Here is a 22,500-nt window from a genome sequence, read left to right as displayed (position 1 = left end):
TGGCCAGATCCGTTATTATGTGCTTTTCCTTATCCGCGGAGACAACGACTTCCTTCTTGCTGTTGGCTGACGTCCGTCCGTACTTGATCTCGTACTCAATTATTTTCCCGTTTGGTTCACAAGGCGGCTTCCATGATAAATCGACGCGTGCGTTGTAGACTGCATCGTGACGGAAAACGGCTGGAGGCCCTGGTCCTAGAAAAGGTTGAAGGAATACTATCAGAGAAGAAGCAATTCCGGGACTTTTCGGCCGCATCAGGGCTCGAAATTGCGACCAATACGGTTGCATTTGCGACTAAATTTTTCCTTTTGCGACTAAAATATCTGAAGAAGTCGCAAATTTGCGACTTGTTGTCACCTTCGTTCTTTCGAAACAAAAGGGTTAGCAGTTGCCACTTTGCTGCTACTTTTGCTAAAATAAATAAATATCTAAATAAATGACAAAATTATTTTGTTTCTCGCTGTGAATTTTCTCTGAAGGTAGCGTAATTGTTGAGTAATTTAGCTGCGATGTTACGTGCACAGCTCCATTCCTTCGATCATTCGCCATTTTCAGCAGTTTCTTTACACACAAGTATTGCGGGCTCATATTTTTTGCTAAACCGCTGACAACACAATGCAGCGCGACGATTTTGCGACTAGAATTTGCGAAATTGCGACTAAATTTTCGTATTTTATCGCAAAATGCGACTGGATTTTTTCGTTAATTTCGAGCCCTGCATGTATTTTCTTTGACCTCTGATTGGTTAACGTGGATGTTCGTACCTGTTCAGATTGGCAAGAGAATAGCCCTTTTGTACCGCTTCAGTGGCCGTCTTGAATTCTATTGCTCTGCGACCAACGGATATTATGCTGCGCCAAGGAGACAACTGCATACATGGTGTGGTAATAAAGTGAAGTTTGGTTGACACTAGTTTGATATATATTTTGGCCCTTTGTTTTCCATTTTAATTAATAAAAGGAATCTGGTTTGGATAATTTTAAGCCAAAAACCAAACTTATTCGCAAGTCATGTACGCATTTTTCTACTGAGCATCACATAATAGAGCCCGTGCATCAAAAGAATCCAAGATGGCTGCAGTACCGGTAGAAAGGTCTCTTACTTCACTTTGGGTTCCAAACGTTTGAAATTGCTACTAAAATTCACTCTCCACATTGCGTCTCTCTTTTAGGCTACTTTCACATCGAGATTTTCTGAAGGAAAAAACTCAAAGCCACAACGATCCACTTTCCGGGCACTTACTCAAAACTCAAGAGAAGTTTACCTAGCACGTGTCACGGTGTGTAGGAAAAAATTCACTGAAAAGTTACAAGGAAACAATTTTGATAACAACTTACGGTCAGGTAGCGTGGTTTCTTGTAGAGACGAGCTCGGAGGACTTTCTCCTATGGAATTATAAGCCAGTACCCAGATCTTATAGGTGACGAATTTTCGAAGGTTGGTTATGTTGGCGTTGGTTTGGTGAGGAGGGACGAACAAAAGCTTTGGTCCAGGCTCACGTACACAAACTGGTAAGGCCGATCGACGTCTGCGCCTGTGCACGTGAATAAGTCGCCATTTGAGAGATAAAGAGGTACCTTTTCCAAAACCCTGTGGTACAAGAACAGTGAAAGAAATTTGTTGATGATTGATTGCCACCATTGCTCCTCGTTCAAAATACCGTTGTGTTATCAACAAAAAGCAAATTTTGGATTTGTTCACGCCGCCACTGTAACGAGAAAATAAAGTTACAATTCACAATCAGACATACTTGAAGAAATTTGAAAGTAGCTTAGAAAGTTACAATTTAAAGATCCCTTGCATCAAACTATGTCTGAAAAAATAATTGTTTTTCCTCCAGATTGCGAAACTATTCTTAACCATTTGTTCTCTAGAGATCGGGTAAGAGAGCACTTACGGGAAATCATGCCTCAGGAACACCCGCTCATTTCACTCGAGTTGGCAAAAATAATGATGATTCACCCTTCTCGTGTTGGAGTCGTGTTTGAAGTTTTCCACGGCTAGAGCGATTTTTTGGTCCATGGTAATAATACCACTTTCTTTATTTATCAAGCATGCACAAATAGAAGGGAAATATAAAGGTTTGCCCTCTCGATTGGAGGACAACCAGAGTACCCGGAGAAAAACCTTCGGGTAGTGTCTAGTGTGGTTTTTGGTCGCATTCCATTTTACTGTCGGTTCTGAACGCACGTGACCGACCTCTCAAAAGGCATAGCGAATAGTATGACTGCGGATTCCTCAGGAATCTTACTTACCAGCAAGGCTCGCCTACGCCTGCGCCTGCGATTTCCTTCGCCGGATAACGAGAGGTCTTCCGCATAAACCTGAGGGAAAGTTGGCGATTGTTAATTAACGAATTGCAAAGAAATGAACCAAAGTTTACATACAACGTGCTGAGCCACTGGTTTCGCTCATTATCCGATTGTTTGTCGCGTTTTTGGGACCGAGACTGTTCGTTGTCATTCGGCAAGCTTCCTAATTCTTGATTTTGGATCAAGCTTCTTTCGCTCGTGTCGTTGTCTGTACACTTTTGCGGGAAAAGCCATGTAACACTTTTGTTATCTTACCTTGTATCCCATCAGATGACCGTTGAAAGACTCCGTTGAAGGCGCTACCCAGCTGATAGCTATGGATGTTCTAGTCACAGCAACTTTCTTCACATTCTTCGGTGATTCAGATGGCGCTAAAAGCGAAACAGTAGAAAACTTAATCAGTCATGCCAGTTAGTAAGGAATGGAGCACACACACCACCACCACAGCTAGACGCGAACTCAAAATGTTTCATAACAATTTGATCGCTTTCAATTGATAACAATCTCAGCAAGAGCTCAAAAGGCGCCTTCTCAGAGTTTGCTCTCGCTTCCGTTTTCGCGAGGCTGTGATGAGCAAAAATCTCTTTGGAGCTCTTCCGCCGTACAGAAACACTTGCTGCGCAAGCTATTTCATCGCACGCTGAAAAACCGAAACATAGTGATTATTCTTGGTTTTTACAGCCGTTTGGATGTCCCTGAACAACGAAACAGTGCTCATCACTCAGAAACTACTTCTGCTGGAGTTAAGCTCTCTTCTTATGCAGATATTTTCTTATGCTTCCGTAAAAAACATAGCCTCTCTGGTTTGATCACAGGGAAACCAACAACAGAGAGCTTACGCACTCGACGTTTTGTTACGGTAACGGGGGGGGTGAGTTGTTTTCCCTTGTAACTTGTCTTGACACTAAAAAAAAAATCCAGTGGAGACTAATGTCCTGGCATGCGAAATGTGCATCACATGCTTTTTACATGCAGCGCGAAAAAATGCGCATCTGATTGGATGAAAACGGGGCACGTGATTTTAATCCAATCACGAACGGTAATAACCTAATCCAATTGCGCGCAACTGAGTACACGGAAAATGGTCAATCAATGCCGGATAGAGAACCACCCCTGGATTCACGACTATCAACGCCACTTACGTTTCTCGCCTGTTGTTACGTCATAGAGAGGTGTATATGGTCCAGGCCCCTTCTCGTTCACGGCCGCTACCTTGATTGCGTACCGTGTAAAAACTTTCAAGTTGCTTAGAGTATGTTGGCGAGCGCTCTTGGGCAGGCTCTTCTCAGTGAAGCCACTGGCACCAGGTATTTGCTCCCTGTATTTCACTATGAAGCCATTCAGAGTTCCACCGAGTTCTTGAGGGTAAGGAGCCTTGAAAAACAAAAGCATACACAAGACTCATTGTTACTTGATTTGAATTGATAACGCGATTTTCGATTCGTCAAGGCAGGATTCCAAGAAATGAAGCGCCCAGTTAAGAAAGCTCAAACCAGTTTTAACACTTTATACAAACTGCACTATTTCATTTGGAAGGATTGAATTTACCCAACTGCTTCAAACAACGGCAACGTTATGGTACCACATGAGACACTAATGATTGCTTAGGGTGCGTTTGATTGACCGTATTCCGGAATGAGAATACGATGAGTGATGATTTAAAACGGTATGCCTGGCGTCTTGAAGCAACAAGGATAATCAAGATCTGTTTAAATATAGTTAATCTAGGGACTGGTTATGAGACCCTGGGAATTTCAAAAGCAGGAACAATACAGTCGCAATTAGATGTTGAACCGTCCGTGACCCTGCACAATCTTTTGTTTTTGGTTGTTTTTCGAATAAATTAGTCGAAGCTTTTGATGTCAAGGCCAAAAACACGAACAAAAACATGAAACAAAGAAACTTGTCGAGTTTCATAACCAGCCTACATCTATTAACTATAGTTAAAAATAGCATTTTAGCAGGTGTTTGACAATTTTAAAGTGAATCTCCTTAAAATCGAAGGATTTCTAACTTCTATTCCATGAATTCCTATTCCGGAATACAGTCAATCGAACACACCCTTTATAAGACTCCCTTATTGACGTGACGTAGCAGTTCACCATGGAAACAAAAGAACCACTTAATAACGCCCTATAATTTGTCTTTAAACGCTACGCCTTACACTTAAAAAACAACCTACGTGACCCCCAATTTTAACTGTTGGAAAGTGATTATCAGGATCAGACAAAACTCTCTGCAAAGTTTAAAAAAATCTCTGAGGAGATTCATAGCCACCTTAAAAACTGGAACTAACCGTCCATTCAATAAGAAGGGATGTTGGAGAGGCAGATCGTATCCTGATGTCCCGAGGAGCTCCAGTCGGCACTAAAAACAGACAGCAAATAAGTGACGAATAAAGTGATTTTCAATTGAGTGTCGAAATTCTTGATTTTACATGACGTCACGGCCGCCATGTTGGTGTCCCCAAACAATGAAATGGCGGCCATGTTGGTGTCCCGATCCAATCCTCCGGGAATTGAAAGCTATTATTATGCTAACGTCTTCTTTTGTTTTCGTTGAAAAACATGGCTGTTGATCAAGTGAGTGAAACCCAAGAATTGCTTTGGTTTATGATTACTTCACAATTTCTCGCGCCAAAACCAATCGTGGCTCGCGCGTGCACATTTTCCCGCGCTTTGCGTCGGCTACGTTAAATTACTTCGAGTATTGATTGGTTTACCGGATTGACTCCGTCATTTTTAATTGGCCACAGTGATTACTTTGGTTTTGGTTTTACGACACTCAATTGAAAATCACTCTAAGTGGAACGTTTTGCTACATTGCGGGCGATTCATGTCTGCATCCTAAGCAAGAGAGCAAGTATGGGAAAGCAGTTGTCTCTAGCTATCACCATGGGTATCACTTAATACCAACAGACTAGCCACAATACCGGAGACTACATTTACAGATTGCTTGACTACCATTTCTTTTTTCAAATCCAACTTCAGTGCGCCGTAGAATTTAACAAATAAAGAGTCGTTTGTTCTAAAGCCTAGCGGGTGACAGGTATGGGTCTATTCCTGAAATGACGTTACAATGCGCCTTGCAATGCAAAAATCCTTTCAAACCTAAAATGCAAAACAGCTTGTGACGTCACTACAGGGCTAGACCCATGCCTCTGACGCGGGATTCACTTCACAACCGTGAATGTAAACTAAATGTGGAATTCCGACGCTTGTTTACTGGAAATTCTTAAATTTTTTGAGCTTACCTTTTTATCATTTATTTCATTGGCCTCGAAAACCCTCTCAGGGGAGCAGTCAATTTACTAACTTACTAGGAATAATGTTAAAACGGCATTCTTACGCGCTAGCCGAGTTGTAATCGGCGAAGAGGCCGCGCTGTATGGGCTGTCACCCTTGTCATTCGTTGCCATTATTCTGAATATGTAGGTCTCTCCTGGCACAAGTCCTTCGACAGTAAGACTTCGAGCGGAATGATGGGTATTCGATGAGTACACTTGCCATCCCTGTCCGTTTCTGTTTAACTGCACAGTGAAGTACCTCAAAGGGCTCTTCGGATCAGAGGTAGCCTGCCATTTGAGCTTTATCCAACGTTCGCCGATGTCCGAGAAATAAATGGGTAAAATAAAAGGGGCATTCGGCGGGTCTGTGGAAACAAAGAGAGCCAGTTGTCAGTTCTGAAAGCGGTTTCGTTATGTTTGCGCCACTTATGTCCGGAAATGCACTCAATTGGATCCAGACCCAATTTTGACATCCAACACGAAGTGTCTCTTCAAGTATAGTCCTTGGCTACCTATCTCCAACAATAAGGTAACGGTAAAGGTTAGCATTATTTTGAGCTCGGGGTAAATGCAGCTGCAGTTTATCTGAGGAGCAGCATTTGGTGGGACACTATACGGAGCCGCACGCTCCAGCAATTTCGCGAAAGATTACGAAGTGTGACCTTGAGCCTAAAATGTCATTCGCCCTTACTTGAATAAAGTTTGTGCTAGCATTAGTGTTTTTCTAGGTTGACGTTATCGCAACCGTTTTTTTCAGCCCCTTCACTCACAATTGTGCCACTCACAGATTTTACTCTGTCAAGTTTTTTTAAAAATCTACTTTTAGTTTTGAAAAGCTATTTTAAGTTCTCGTTCCCAATGCCACGCAAATTTAAAATTTCATTACGTCATTTCAACTAGCCAATCAGGAGCCTCTCCAAAAATGGCTGCGTAGCTGAACAATGCGCTAAAACTAGTTTTTAAAAACCGTCATTGGAAGAGGTCCATTTACGGGGGCACCCCTCTCTTACATCATCCTCTCTTGACTCTGTCTAATGCTAGACAACTTAATTACTCCTCAATGGGGGCCCCTCGGGGCTTTTAACTTTTAAGAGGTAGAGTTTAAGGGCAACTTGAGTGACTTTTATCGCCGTTATTGCTGAACACAAGGTACATTGAAGTCGATCAAAGTGTAAAGGGACATCTGGTAAAGGAAGGAAGGAAAGAAACTTTATTTAAGTGTCTAGTCGATTTAGCGCTGGAGCACTAATTGGGACATTGTGAAGTGAAGTAACAATCAACGCAATTCAAGTCAAATGTTGGTTTTTGAGGAGAGGGGAAACCGGAGTACCCGGAGGAAACTTCTCGGTGCAGATTAGAGAACCAACAAACTCAACCTACATATGTCGCCGAGTCGAGGAATCGAACCCGGGCCACATAATTGGTGGGAGACGAGTGCTCTCGCCACTGCGCCATCCCTGCACCCCAAAGGCTTCAGGAAATCACGAGCATTTCCGGATTAAATTACCATCAAATCTCTCCTACTCACCAGTTGAACCGCCAGTAAAAACCACTGCTTCGGCGGGCGTTTCGCTCCAACCTCGCTTGGTCCTCGCCCAAACAAAGAAACGATAAAACGTCTGCGAATTCAATGGACCAGCAGTTCGCTTACGCACTCTGAAGTCAATGGAGTCATCTCGCCACGCAACAAAAGTTGAAGATGAATTCAGCCGGCAAAGGGCTTTGTACTCCGTTATAATACCACGTGGATACACTGGTGGGTCCCAGGCTATCGTCACTAATATGGTGCCGACGTTGGTGAAACGAACGCGAGCCGGAGGCCCTGGAGCTGAGAAAAAAAACAAAAACAGTTAGTCTGTCATGACATGTTACATGTAACATCTTCACACGAGATACCGCCCAGTGGTTAGGACGCTTGCCTTGAGATCCAGTGTTCCCTGGTACAAGCCCAGTTCTGATCATTCGTTGAATTTGTTCCTGGCAGCCCCTGGTTCAACTTCTCGGCCGCACTTGTAAATAGTCAACTGCTGTGCCTCCGGTCAGTTTGTATTCCTAACAGTTGTTGTTGTTGTGTTCTGTCGTTTCGTTGATTGTTTCATTGGCCCTGAGAAGCCGCTACGGTGAGTGGTCAATTAAGGATGTATTGTATATGACATGTCTGCACGCGGTCAATTAGGTATGACACGAAATCTCGACATAAAATGGAAGGTCATTCCACATTTCGATGCAACGCGACACATAATTTCACATTCCCTTAACCAAACACGAGCCAACGCGTTTTTTCGGTTAATAAACGATTCTACTCTAAGTTAGCGAACAGAAGAGAAAATATAGATACATCGTTACCGAAGAAATGATCAACTTACTTGACTCCCAAGTAGTGGCTCTGACAGCCGAGCTTCTGGGTCCAGACCCAAGCCGCGTGTAGGCGAGGATCTGGAACTCATAAGTGACAAAACTCTCTAGTCCAGTCATGGAGGTGGAGAACGTCAACCCGTGACTAATTTCCTTCTCTTTTTCGGTGTGTTGCTTTCCAACCACGCTGTAGTAAATCTACAAGTGGAATGACCAGTTCAAAAGCTACTCGTAACATTTACAGGTCCAAGCCCAATCACCAGGTCCTGTCTTACGGTGCTTTCCTTTTTTCAGAACTGGCCGGCCAGACCCGTCAGTTTGCAAAGAAAATGCAACAATTTGAAGGAACACTTGCATGATAATCCCTCGCATTCTTCTGGAGGAATATATATCAGTCTCGAAGTTAGTCCTTCCAAATGCCCCGATCTGGCCTGTCAGTTTTGTCAAATGGAAAGCGTTCTTCGTCTACGTTTCAGGCAAACCGCTTTTGAATCTAAACTTTCTGGTGACAGAGGAGATGAATGGTGCGAATGATATCGATATTGGACGTCTTCGTCTACCTCGTCAAATCCAATTTATTGACTGACTTGAATGTCATTAAGTTAGATGCTAAGTCCGATGAATGAATGAAACGATGATATTCTTTCGGTAATGACATAGGCATAATCGTAAAAAAAATTCCGAGTGTTCCTTTGCAAGAGTCGAACCTATGACCTTCCGAATACTCCTACTCTTTCTTGCTCGTTCAAACAACTCCGCTAATTTTGGGTTAAAACAATTATTTACCTTATATCCAAGGATTTCACCGTTCTGTGCCACGAATGGAACCGGATCCCAGCTAAGAGAGACAGAAGAAGCACCAGTCGCTACTGGGATGACACCGGTCGGAGCGCGGGACGGAACTGGAATCGAAACATAGTTAGGTTGGACATAAATATGAACATAGTCCAGAGAAGACCCTAACCCATTACAACAACAATATTCGTAAGATTGGGGAACTCACCATCTTCCCCTGTCCAGGCCCAGGCCACTGCTCTGCTCTTGCTCGCCCCCAGGCCGCTCAGGCTATACGTTTGCACGGACACTTTGTAGTGTTTGTACTTTAGCAGTCCCCCTGCTCTGTAGTAATCTAATTGACTGTTAGGCACTTTAATTTCCAAGCTGTGAATAGTTTTGTTCACCCCTTGTGGTTCAAATCTCATTAAAAAGCCAATAAAGTCGCTGTTCCAAGTATCTCTCGGTGGGATCTGTGAAAGGAAAAAAAAAACATTTATCGAGAGGACAACTCCAGGTGTGTGCATTTGTGAAAACCTCCCAACTTTTTCGGAACCAAAAAGAGTGACATAACTTTCTACGGATCTTTACAATGAAGACGTTTCCAGGCGGGAAGTCGTGATACAAAATTGCCCTTCTATATCCTAGAAAACTTCACAAATCGAATGCGGTTCATCTTGTCGACAATGATATTCGTCATCACAGTGGTCAAAATGCGGTATACTCACGAGGCGCAGCCGACGGCCGTGTGTATCCACAACAACGACAGCGTCTTTTTTACCACAATATTCAACGTCAAAGAAACTGTGACCAAGATCGTGACGCAAAAAAGAAAAAGCAAGCATTTTCTACAACTTTCTCGCAATCTGATTGGTTTATTTCCCAAAATGGCCCGAGCAGCCTTGTCGAGACTCTTATCAACAACGACAAATTAGCCAATCAGACTGCGAGAGATTGCAAGCAATTGTGGTAAAAATGTTGTGACACCAGCTTTAAAAACAAAGCAGATGACAGTTTCACTCAGATAGGAAGAATAAGCCACAGGTGAATCATATCGTAAAGCCGTCCAAAGAGACCCGTTGTTTATGAGATAAACTGACGTATTTGTAATTTATACATCAAGTAGTCAGTGGATCGTAGATGTATGAACAGAGATTCTTCCGCTTTCAGGGCGGGCGAAAAGTCTTTCTTCGCGGGTTAACGCACGCTAAGCAAAAAAAGCACTATGGTTAGTCGACGCCTCATTGGTCAGTAGAGACGTGATGTCATTGGTAGTGTCTGTCACTTCATCCGTGTTATTGCCTTTGGGGACTGAGCATTGAAAGTTACTTTCCGTTTCCATCGTTTCTGACCTTCAACCCTTCGTAGCTCGATCTTTTGCTTGTCTGTTCTGATAGTATTCTCAAAAAGTCCTCTATGAGTCATAAGTAGTTGTTGGAAACAGTTAAGTGGACTTTTTCTAAGGTTATACATTGCATTGTGAGTTCCACGTCACTGGTAGCTTACAAACTAACCTTCCATCTTAACTCCAGTCCATCTTTGCCAATTTGTAACAGGGTCAGGTTACTCGGTGGAAGAGAGGGAACTGGGCAAGATAAAATTGAAATCATAAAAGTTATTAATAATTCATGACAGATAAGGTGATCAAAAATACGTGAAAATTAACGTGATCGTTATCTATGCAGCAGCACGAGACAAAACCAATTAGCCAAAACTATATAGTCATTTGTATCAGCTGTATAGCCAAAACTCCTTTTAAAAAGAGTAGCGCGCATAATGACCGATCCGAAGTGACTTAAATCTCCCGCCAAAATGCCTAAATAGTCCGTTCCACGTATCCCACCGGCTTCAGTCTTAGTCGCGTTGTCAGTTTACGAACAATTTTTGCTGCCACGATTTCCTAAATGAAAGGTCATCACAGTCAAAGCGACTTCCGTATGACTTGAAAAAGTGTTCGCAATTTGTTTCACGGACCAATGTTTGGCGAGATTAAAACAAAGCTTCTCCTTATTCCCGCCAAGGACACTCCTAATATGGGCAGTAAGTTCGATTGCCCAATCAAATTACTGCATTTCAAATGACGTCAAAGCGAAATGCCGATCGCTTTCCAGAAAGTTCCATGGTGAGGTGACGTTGTTTGCATCCGCGTTCGCAAAGCCAATGAACATTTGCGATCGTTTGTTTTTGTTCGATGAGCCAATTAAATGTTTTGCATTTTTGTTTACGTTCTGTTTTTACGTTTATTTTTCAAGGTCATATGAAAGTCGCTCTAATGAAAACACTTGAAGAATCCTGAAACAGAGAGGCTCGAACCCATGACCGTGTAATTGGGCTACACGTTTCTTTTCGACTAACCTTTCAAGCTATCTGACAGATGGTCAATTGCGAGTTCGTTCTGTACATCCATTAACAGTTGAAAGTATGACGACGAGAAATATGAAAGACATACTACTGTTCTTTACGACTAGCTTAATTCTTTTCTCAAACTACGGTGATTATTCGCTGAGGAGATTGTTTCATATCCGTACTTTGTCATAAAAAGTTATTCTTCCGTCCATCGTAACCGGCTGTGACAAAATAACCAGCAATGATATTTTTCATAACAAAGGCTTCTCAACTCTGAACTCGGTTTGAAAAAGAGGCTCAGCCAGCCTCCTGCTTGTTCAGAACATGCAGAGCTACAGGGAGTGTCTCCTTACCTGCTTCCAGTGTTTTGACTGTATCCGAGGCGTTGCTTGGGCTGCTACTACCGACCTTGTTAGCAGCAATAACTCGAAATCTGTAATCAGTATAGGGCTTCAAGTGCGGAAGAGTAAGTGGAAGCAGGTCCCACGCTAAATGCGCATCTTGCACAACCATCAGTATATTCCATTGTGACGTCATGGGGTCATAAAATGAGTCATTGTTGTACTGAACCGTGTACGACAGGATAGGAGCCCGGCCAGATGGTCCAGGACTGAGATTGAGCACCACAGAACGAGCCTTTACTTGTAAAACCCTCAGATTATATGGTGCACCAGGACGGACTACAACGAAGAGACAGAAATGTCATTAATTTAATTTCAATGAACAAACTAGAGCGAGTTTCAATCAAGTGTCGTAAAACCAAAACCAAATTAATTACTTTGGCCAATCAAAAAGGACGGAGACAATCTAGTAAACCAATCAAAACTCGTACTAATTACACGTAGCCGACACAAAGCGCGGGAAAATGTCCATGCGCAAGCCACGATTGGTTTTGGTTTCACTTCTGATTGGTTGACAAAATGGCGCGAGAACTTTGAACTAATCACTGAGTGAAGTAATGCAAAACCAAAGCAATTCGCTAGTTACTTTCGACACTCAACTGAAAACCGCTCTATCAGAGAACTGAACGACGGAGGACGTTTTTCATTTGCGACGTTGCGCGGGAGCCTTCACGACGAAATTTGGGAGTTCAAGCAAGAGACAACGGCAACGTCGACCAGATATGTCCCGATATGCCCCTAATTAGATGCACACCCATTTCAATAAGCGTCATGAAGTGTCCCCTTGCTCGTCATCACGATAACGTCATTTGACTACAACTACCAGAATTCAGTTTGTTTTTCTTTTCAAATTTAAATTTTGCATTCCCATTGGGGTAAAAATAGCCATAGCTCTAATTAGCATTAGACAAGTAAAACATAAAGGAATCTGGCACTTGTAGTCAAATGGCGTCATCATGCAAATGTCCTATTAACGTCATCAAGTGGACCGGATTGATTTGTATTAAAAGCAATCAAATTGACTTCGTAAATCTGAAAAACGTTTCGCGTTCTTGGGATTTTTTATTTCGGTACAGCATTTTCATTACATAGAGGAAGAATGGAACGATAGGCTTTTTGCAGCTAGTAATCACATGGTACAAAAACCGCTATAAAGCAATGCAAATTGCCCACTGGGACATCTGAAATGAAGAAAATTTTAATTAAGTTGCTTTAGTTTAGATGTCCCAGTCCTCAATTTGCGTTGCAGTGTGGCAGTTGTTGTACCATGTGATCACTAGTTACTTGTTAGCTATATAAAAGCATGTTTTAGCCATTTAATAAAAATTTACGAAATAAGAAGCAAGCTCACATGAATATTTTTTGGCCTACTGTGTCAATGTCGTTGAGAGTTCAGCGCAAAACTTGGTATTAGAAAAAGACGACAGCAGAAAAAAGACAAATATAACTAATTTTACATTGGATGGATATAGAAGGCAGGTATATTGTGTTTTAGCGTTACGATCAATTATTAAAGTTCGGTGGTTTCGGTAATTAACTTCGTTTGCGTCCATTCTTTTTTAAGTATTCTTAATAGAAGAGCCGTGGTTGGAGTATCAAAGAGTTCTTGAATGACAAATGTTATCTCCCTTTGACCAGAGTTGGTTGACGAATAAAATTTTCTACCGATGACAAAACAGTAACTCGAAGGGAGATAAAGAGAATCAAATTGTCATGTGATCTTACCGGGTGACTGCGTAGTCCTGGCCCATAACGTCTTACTCGTTCCAATCCCCGCTCTTGTCTCGGCCGACAACTGCACAGTGTAGATAGCATTTGCGCTCAGTCCTGTCACGGTATATGACAGTGTAGCATTGGAGAGTCGTACGGTATGTCCGCTGCTAGGTGATGTGCCATTCTTCCAATGCTTGACAAGATATGCAATCAGTCGACCGTTAACCCGGAGCGGTGGGTCCCAGCTCACTCTCAATGCATCTGAGTAGATTTCGGACATTGTAAAGGACCTCGGGGCATCTGGGACTGGGAACAGCAAAAAACAAATGCGACTTTGTCACTGCTTTTACGAGCATCTTGCGATTTTCTGGACCATTTTCGAATTTCACGAAAACTAAGCTTTTTCTTCTTTTGAAAAAAAAATTCCCTTAAAAAGTGCCTATGAAGCGAAATTTGGTTTTGCACTTTTCTAAGTTAGTGTTTGAAATGCACAGAGCGCTGAAAGTTATGCCATTTTACCACGAAAAATGGAATTCAAATTGCGCGCTCAAAATACCACGTGACAACAGCTTGTGGCGTAATGTCGGGTGCAAAACCACGAGCCAACATGGTACAAAGTGGGAAAGAGAAAAGTAGAAAACGGCGATATTGCATTGCTGGCGCTCCCACCGATCAGAGCTGCACAAATCGTTATTAAAAAAAAAGAAAGAACGAGGATGCATCAATTTCCATTCGGTCCAGCTGTCAGGGCAAAAAGGGTGAACTTTTTTGCAGACACGATTCTACCTCTCAGCACGCTTCACTGTGCGAGGCACAATTCGAGATTCTTGCAACGAGCACGATCGCTTTGTCCTCGCTAGCATCAACATTCACTCTATCGATTGATAGCATTCATTTCTAGACATTTTTTTTCTCCTGAGAAAATTGGTAAATCCTCCTTGTCGTGACAAGAAATCAATGACCATGAAGAAAGCTCTGCACCCAACATTACGTCACAAACTCGACCCAGTCCTTCGGACAACTTTTAGGGAAATTAGCTCAACTTTCAGCGCTCGTAAAATTGTGTATTTTTGTCCCAGACAACTTAAACTTTGGAATTAAGCATTTAAAACATTATATTTTAGAAAACTGCAAAAACAAATTTCGCTTCATAAGCACTTAAAGCTCTGTCAAGTTGAAACTGAACTTACTTGTTCGTGTTACAAAAACTAGGATTACCTCGTAAGCTTTCACGTTTAAAGGAACCAATTTTAGTTCAGACCGTGTTATCAACGCTGCATAGTGATGCGTATGGAGAAATGATGGAAGAAACTTCCTATTGCCAGGAAGAGGGGCATAAGTTTAACATTCATGTAAATAAGAGGAAAATGTTGGTCACCGCGTTCCCAGGGTGCCTCTGCTCTGCCTCCTTTGCAGTGAAGAGAGACCCTGGAAACAAGGTTGAGCGACCTTGTGTTTTTCAGAGCATTGTAATTTATTTTTAATGTCAAGTAATATAATGCTACCGGTAGGTAGATGGTGCTTACTGCTTATAGGTGTGGTTTAGTTTTAGTTATTATTAACATGTATTGATGCGGCAAACAGTTTTAACAGCGCCAATGTTATCAGAGAAGTGCTCGCATCAATACTCAAGCAGAAGAGTAACTTTGAAGATTGAGATAGTTACGATATAATCCATCAAAAGTTATTATTTAATTGTTTATCAGGTGTGGGTGTTTGTGTGCGCAAATAGATCGTGTTTTATGATTTTGTTTCTTTTTTCTACTACTTTTACTTCGTATATGGGCAAGAGTGAATTAGATAGGAGTGTTGTTATGGCATGTGTGGGCTCTCCAGCACAGTCACAAATGAGACTATTTTTAGAATACCCGATCCCGCGAAAATCAGTTGTCATGTCCCTGAAAAAAACATGGCCGAAGCATTCACGCGTGACATGGCTTCTTCTGATTTGTTAAATTGGCGGCCCTTTGTTTGTTTCGCGCGCAAAGTGTATCTAAAAATAAATCAATTTGTGACTGTGCTGGGGAAAGACGGCAAAAGGATAGATCAACACACTTATCTAATTCACTCTTGATGTGGGCTAAAAAATACAAAATAAAAAAAGATAAAAAATATGAAAATAAACAAGACAATTTTCATCACAGAGAACAACTCCAGTGTGTACCTCCTTCTTCGGTCTTGATAATTTGCGTGTCAGACCTAGGACTGTCTCCAGCGCCGTTATATGCTATAATTCCCACTGTATATTGTGTAAATTTCTGCAAGCCTGTCAAAGTCCCCCTCTGGACCTGGACGCTATCATCATGGTCTGCTACTTTTTGAATAATATTGTTAGGAGTGTTGTCTTTCCACGCTTGAAGCTGAAGCAGAATAAAACGGAAAACCCAAAGGTCTAAAATGCGGCTGACCAACATTAATCTTAAGAAGCAAAACGACAGATTTTACTTCAGCAAACACGTAGAACGATAGCAGTCTCTTTTCAGCAGTCGAGCCAGTTTAGGCGGGAACATCTGCCCTCGTCAGTGAGAGAAATAAATAAATGGAATTAACAAGGTGATCGAACAAGAGTGTTCATTATGAAATTCATGTATCATTCATGAAGATAGCAGCCAAGAAAAAGGCATCATTCAAGGCGCGGTGGCCTCATGGTTAGTGCGCTCGACTACGGATCGAGTGGTCTGGGTTTGGGCCCTGGCCGGGGACATTGTGTTGTGTTCTTGGGCAAGACACTTTACTCTCACGGTACCTCTCTCCACTCAGGTGTATAAATGGGTACCGACGAATTTAATGCTGGGGGTAACCCTGCGATGGACTACCATCCCATCCAGGGGGGAGTACAAAAATACTTCTAGTCGCTTCATGCTACAGTAACCGGAGATAAGGGCCGTCCTGATGGGACTTCTAAGCTCGCAGCAGACGTTACCTTACCAAGTCACATGCATTCCTTGGGAATGCCTGTCTTTGCTCAACCGTACAAACAAGTTTGAAGCAATCACGCTTTGGGTACTAAGGCGTGAATGCTTTCTCCGATGCAAAACTAAATTTTTTTAATACAGTCGATTTTCTTGTTTTTGCTTCAAACCTTCTGAATTCCTCCATGCAGCGTCCTTTTTCATGGCCCAACACTGCTTAATTTAATTTTAAACCGTTCAAAACCTCAAAAGAAAACAACTGGCAATCAAGGGAGGTGCACAGGATACCTTGTAGCCTCGAATGCGACCATTCTGTTGCCTCTGAGGTGGTGCCTTCCACTGCAAAGCTACACTGACGGTACTGATATTAGTTACTGTGACATCTTGTGGCGGTGCAGTGGGGACTGAAAGAAAGCGACGTTATTAGCCAACGCTTGAAAACTTAAACATACAAGACAAACAAGGATGGAACTTCCAAAGACCTATGACGCTGTACTACCATAAAAGAGAGTTACAGAACTTACTACTATGTAACCACTCCCATTCAAACAGACTGCTGAAGGCTGAATGATTCAGCCACAATATTTCCAGCTAAATTGTTACGTTCTCTAGCCCGGCATATTTTTTCGCTTCCTATTTGACAATTTCTTAATTGGATGTTGTATCTTAACAAAAGAAGGACTTTGATTTAATTATAATGATGTCAGGTGAATATATTTCTGGAATCAATGAGATACTCGTAGAAGACCTCAGCACAACACGACTTTCAGAGCCTCAGAGGTCCCTCGTCAACCTTTGTCAACCATCAAAATGTTCGGCCAACAATGCAAGAACGTTCATGCAAGTAACGGGAGCCTTTTAACTCTGATTCGACCTCAGTTTTGTCTGTGTGGCCAACTCTTTGAATAGCCAAAAAAACAAAGTAGCGTAGGATTTCTTTCTCAGACGGTCCAGGTCGCTCGTGTCACGCACTCTACTCCCTTTCCTTGAAGAAAAAGCTTAGAGACCCCAAATACAAGGCAAGTTTTCTCCTAAGCACCGTCAAACATCTACATCAAGATTTCTGGCATCTTCCGACATGTTGATTCACCTGAGGCACATTCCTTAAATTCCTCAGGTTTGAGAAAGTGTAATATTCCCTGTTATTGGCGGAAATGAGACAATCTATATGACGTCTGGAACAAGATTTCCTACGAAGTAATGGGGAAGGGAGTAGAGTGTGTGACACAAGCGACCTGGACGGTCAGAGAATCAGGCAAAGGATTTCGTTGATACCAGCTGAGAAGTAACGACATCTTATTTAATGCCATTTAATGAGGCAATCTTTGCTGACGTCATTGTTGACATTTTGCGTTTGCTCACAGAAGAATCATGCTATTTACGAATTCATTTGAAATAGTAAATTACAAAAAACATGTTCAACCCAGATAAATCTCCATTATTAGCCATCAAAAACTGATAAATCCCCTATAATCTTTGTCAGTAAAATTTGAAAGCATGCTTGCTCAGAAATTAACAGGTGCATCGCATTTCAAAGATACCCAATGAAGCAATTATTCAATGTTCAGTACTTAATTCTTGGCTGACTGATTTGAGAACGATAGCCTTGTGTTCATGAGGCAAAAAAACAAAGATTCCCCTATAACGGAGTTAGGACGTTCGATATGTAAAAACGTGTGGCAACGGTGGTAATGGGCTCTTCTTCAGAGCTTCTCTTCTCGCAGGGTCTCTGAAGTAGGGTGATCTAGAAAGATTCGATAAAACTTGCACCCTCCCCCCCCCCCCAAGTAAACACAAAGGGACTTACCCGCCCCTCGCATGTGAACACTTAAACTCACCCCCCTCTGCTGTGGTGACTGTAATCGGCGCACTGTACTTTCCATTTCCAGCTTCATTGTATGCCAGCACTTTAATCTCATAAATAGTATACTGCACAAGTCCATCAATGTTGCCTTCTACAGCAGCAGGATTTTCGATCTTTTTAATCGTGAAGTTTATGCCAGCCACTCCTTCTAGACGGTAAGCTATCTTGAAACCTTGCAGAGGACCATTGTGACTTTCAAGGGGTGGAATCTAGGACAGAATTTAAGACATTATGACGTTGTTTAGCGCTGTTAAATGATAGAGGAGCAGTGTTGGTGCAGTAGTGAGCCAATGTGGCCAATGTGGGTTGAGTTCGTTGGTTCTCTACTCTGCTCCGAGAGGTTTTTCCCCGGGTACACCTAATGAAACTTTATTATAATTTAGAGTATTTCCCCGGTTGCTGAGGCTTTCAGATCTAATTTGTCTGTCACGGCAACTTACTCGCTAATCACCGTCGCAAAATGCACAACGAAGACGCTCAACTAAGGTAGAAAATTAAACCGAAAGCACATATAAGTCGCGTTTGGCAGCCCGTATACGGTTCATGCATGACATTAGACCACAGCTTACAGCTACCTGGATTCAGCAGCATACAAGCCGTTACTGAGAGAGTACAATCGGACTACCAGAGAAAAAACTCTCGCAGCAGAGTCGAGAACCACACCTCAACCGTTGAGTCGTGAAATCGACCTTGGGGAACATCAGGTGAAAGCGTATTCCCTTGAAAACTTAGTCAGCCTTGTTTATCAGAAGTTGTAAGGATTAGCCCTGAAGTCTTAGCCTCTTAATTCTAGAGGAAGAATAGGGCATGAAGACATACAATGGGACACAACTATTTTAGTTTTGGACAAAAACTGAAGAGTTTTAACCAATTTCAGGTTCAAACTTTTTTAGAGAAAAGTTATTATGATCAGAAACTTCGTACCTGCCATTGAACAAGTATAGAATCTGCGCTTGTCGGAACACCATTCACATTCTGAGGAGCCTGCGATGGCGCTGAAACGAAAACAACACAAACATTAGTTCCTTGTAAACTCAAGCAACCCCAAACGTTAATAAAAGTTGCGCTGTCCTTGTCTCAATCAAAAGCGGTTGCCTATTGACCGTCTTCGATAAATACGACGTGTCTATGATTTACTTCGTTTAATGACTGGTTAAAAATGAAAGGTCGCGCCACAACTTAAACCAATCCGCATCAATTAATTATGCCTTGCTCCCGCGCGTTTTCCCGCGCTTGGAGTCAATTACACATATTTGCTCCAATCGCGTACTGACCTCTCGACTCAAACGGCTTTCCCGCAAACAAGTGAAAGAGCAGGGAAACCGCGCGGTCATGAGTTTCAGTCCCGTTTACGCCTGGCTTTTTTAATGCCTCTTTGCAACTTAAGCTGCTTTCTTAATTGCGATCATTTTTTATTTCAAATATATTTGTAATTCAGAGAAATGACTTTCGTAACTATATCGTCTGTCATGCACTAATCTAATTGTTTTATTTCTTCAATTATTTGTTAACTTTGTAAATAAATTAGGCATTTACATAACACCGACCACTACAGAGTCAATAGGACAATGTAAATTCCATTTACCAGCTTTTCCTGTCGAAATGCTTGCCGAAGCAGCACTCGGTGCACCAAGTCCAACCTGATTTACAGCCCGAACGCGAAATTGATAGGTGGTGTGTGGCTGTAGATTCCGCACAAGAACTGACACCTGGTTAGACGGGTTGATATTGTCCATTTGAAGCTGCCAGCCGATAGATCCGGCCTTCTTAGCTTCGACAATGTAGGATGTAATGGGACTGTTTCCGTCATAACCAGGCGGAAACCAAGTCAAACGCACCGACTTAGCCTGGATGTCACTGACCACCGGTGTGGATGGGGCTAACGGAGTTTCTGAAAATGACAGACAAATTGCGTTGCTGTGAAGATGCCGGTGTCAATGCTTAAGTAAATTCAATTCTCTTCTGATAGGAATCAATAGACGTAATCGGTTAACTCAATGTTGCACTCAATTCAAATCTTCCGGGAGTAAGAGTTTTTGTATAATGTCTTTGCATGATAATACAGCATTCGGATTCAAACGATATGGAAATACCTGTAAAGGGTTTGAAATGGGTACAACATTGAGGTAGCAGATTAAGACCCGTTTAAACGGTTTCAACATTCGTTCAACTAAAATTTGAAAGGACGTTGGGAAAATGTTGGACGCAAAAACAAAGTTGTGCAGAGGACGTTCAAACGGTGCCAACAAGATCAAACCCTTTCGCGAAATTTGATTGCGAGGAACTAAGAACTAGAAACTAGACTCTCTCGGCCAGATAAACTACGCCATATTGACGTTTCCGGCCAGATGTTCTACAATTGTTTAAAAGAGTAGCCGTGTTTTCACTAGCGGTTTTAATGCTTTTCCAGCTCGCTTCAAGTTAAGCGACTCGGCAAACTTAATGGAATTTTCAATAAATTTAAGCCACCAAACCAGGTAGCTTAAGCGAGTTGGCAATTACTTTCGGCCAATGAGGAGTCGCTTGCGGACATTAATGTCCGCAAATCGGAATTAATATCCGCATTAATGTCCGCAAATCGGAAATATCGGAGTGCTACTTTTATCATTGTATTGACACGTGCTCCTCCTCATTTTAGAAAATGAAAATTTATCTCCAAGTGCTGACGTCCTCAATAAAACCTCAAATTTGGTTATTTCACGTTGTTGTTTTGTTGACGACGGCAAATAAATGGTCAAAAATGAAAAACGCACGTGCAGAGCGTGCAAAGCTATTGTTTTTTCCCGCTGCTTTTCACATTCCGATACATTTCAGTGCCGTTCCCGTTCCGAAAAAAAATCCTGGGGTCGGTTCCTCGAAAGCCGATTAACACTAATCTAAGATTAAAAATTAAACAAGCAGTTTATTTCTCTACTCCCAAATGCTGTTCAACGCAGATTTTCGGCAGAACTTTACATGAGAAGACGTCAATCTTGAAAAACAAAAATAAGCAAAAGAAACTTTCACCAAACACCAAACGTGAAACAAAAGTTTACGCTAATCCTGGATTAAGTTAATCGGCTTTCGAGGAACCGGGCCCAGTTAGCTCTAACCGTTGGCTAAGAGGTATTAAATCCTATAGGTTTCCATGGTAATTAACGCTGGTTAGCGCTAACCAGGCTTCGAGCAACCGGCCCCAGGGCCTGAAGTGATCAAATTTGAGGTTGACTTTGAGCACCTGACTCTTGATAAATACGAGGTGAGATCACCAAATAACAACGTGAACATACAAATGTGAACATTTCATTCCTTTTTTTTTTAATCTGAAACCGCTCAAACCAATTTATTTTTAAGATACTTCACCCACATTGTATAACGTGAACGAGAAGGAATAATCGCGAAGGACTTTTGAGGCGACGTTGTCGGTGACGTCACCGTCTCGTCATTTTGCCATTTGCTCTAGATCTTCTCAAAGCTTTGGCGCTCAAAACCCAGTAAAAGGAAAATGATGAATTATTCCTCACGCACCTAGCACGCTTAAGGTACCACGTGTTGTCGCATTGCCTGCAACAGACTTCACAGAGCATTCGTACGTCCCTGCATCACTTTCTTGCACCGTTATTATTCGCAGAGTTCCATCATTTTGTAACTTCATGCGGCTCGCATCCACAGGGCTCCCATCCTTGGTCCAGTACCACCGCACTGTTATTGCGGGATCGGACTGGACTCCACACAGAAGAAGCTTCTCTAGGCCTTTGACGGCGGCAATTTGGTTTGGAAGGGGATTTGTTATAACTGTCTTGACTAAAATAGAGAGGAAAATAAAAATACGATAAGATTACAGAGCTGCAAATAACCCTCGGTCATCGGACAGTGTCGGAATAAAATTAGGAAACCTTGCATCGGGTGGGACATTTTGTCGGTACAGAAGCTCATGACTTGGAGGGTAAAACCTCATTGTACTTGTGGGACGGCGTTTTTACAGACCGACTCTTATTTAGATTGATTTTCTCGCGAAATAAAACCAGACCTTTTCAGCTAATTACAAGTCTTGCATGAGAAATTATGAACCATGGGATTGAGAGCGGTCAAACGTGCAAGCCAAATCTTATTGATAAACTCGTCCAAAAATACCTAGTTTTGGAATTGTAGGCTCTCGGTTATGGGCTCCTCGTCTGGACAATTTTTTGTATCATAATAAAAAAGTAATTAGAGCGGTTTTCAATTAAGTGTCGAAAGTAATTAGCGAATTGCTTTGGTTTTGCATTAAGTCACTCAGTGATTGGTTCAAAGTGCTCGCGCCATTTTTTACAACCAATCAGAAGTGAGACCAAAACCAATCGTGGCTTCTACCGTTTCTAAAGCAGGGCTGGGTGTCACTCCAATCTTGTTGCATGCACAACTTGCCAACTTGCACAACTTGCACAACTTGCACAACTTGGTTCTCGCTTAATTAATTACCAACCCTCTAATGGATGGAAAACTATTAGTACACTTTGGAGCGCAAGTGCTGGGATTCGAACTCAGAGCACACGGTCTGCGAGCGATATCCACTAC

At 42.2% G+C, this 22,500-nt stretch overlaps 1 protein-coding gene across 1 annotated transcript in view; it reads right to left on the bottom strand.

Annotated features, from left to right (window-relative positions):
• The window catches only part of LOC138060307 (protein sidekick-2-like), a 46,750-nt gene that overhangs the window by 9,364 nt on the left and 14,886 nt on the right, over nucleotides 1-22,500 (bottom strand). The window contains exons 8-27 of the mRNA XM_068906045.1: nucleotides 21,472-21,747; nucleotides 19,550-19,855; nucleotides 18,889-18,959; nucleotides 17,939-18,173; nucleotides 16,389-16,504; nucleotides 15,353-15,548; nucleotides 13,201-13,494; nucleotides 11,428-11,754; nucleotides 10,243-10,313; nucleotides 8,958-9,201; nucleotides 8,741-8,856; nucleotides 7,966-8,152; nucleotides 7,128-7,427; nucleotides 5,662-5,964; nucleotides 4,610-4,680; nucleotides 3,456-3,687; nucleotides 2,569-2,684; nucleotides 2,257-2,325; nucleotides 1,339-1,591; nucleotides 1-195 (exon numbers count right to left, since the gene is read on the bottom strand). The exon at nucleotides 1-195 is cut by the window's left edge and continues 93 nt beyond it. Of these exons, the coding sequence (XP_068762146.1) occupies nucleotides 1-195; nucleotides 1,339-1,591; nucleotides 2,257-2,325; nucleotides 2,569-2,684; nucleotides 3,456-3,687; nucleotides 4,610-4,680; nucleotides 5,662-5,964; nucleotides 7,128-7,427; nucleotides 7,966-8,152; nucleotides 8,741-8,856; nucleotides 8,958-9,201; nucleotides 10,243-10,313; nucleotides 11,428-11,754; nucleotides 13,201-13,494; nucleotides 15,353-15,548; nucleotides 16,389-16,504; nucleotides 17,939-18,173; nucleotides 18,889-18,959; nucleotides 19,550-19,855; nucleotides 21,472-21,747 (3,978 nt within the window). The remainder of the gene's footprint in view (nucleotides 196-1,338; nucleotides 1,592-2,256; nucleotides 2,326-2,568; nucleotides 2,685-3,455; nucleotides 3,688-4,609; nucleotides 4,681-5,661; nucleotides 5,965-7,127; nucleotides 7,428-7,965; nucleotides 8,153-8,740; nucleotides 8,857-8,957; nucleotides 9,202-10,242; nucleotides 10,314-11,427; nucleotides 11,755-13,200; nucleotides 13,495-15,352; nucleotides 15,549-16,388; nucleotides 16,505-17,938; nucleotides 18,174-18,888; nucleotides 18,960-19,549; nucleotides 19,856-21,471; nucleotides 21,748-22,500) is intronic.

The sequence above is a fragment of the Montipora capricornis genome, chromosome 8 (genome assembly GCF_036669925.1).
Source record: "Montipora capricornis isolate CH-2021 chromosome 8, ASM3666992v2, whole genome shotgun sequence".
In the NCBI taxonomy this organism is placed as follows: domain Eukaryota; kingdom Metazoa; phylum Cnidaria; class Anthozoa; order Scleractinia; family Acroporidae; genus Montipora; species Montipora capricornis.
The sequence above is the reverse complement of the archived record's forward strand: the minus strand, read 5'-3'. Positions and strand labels throughout refer to the sequence as shown.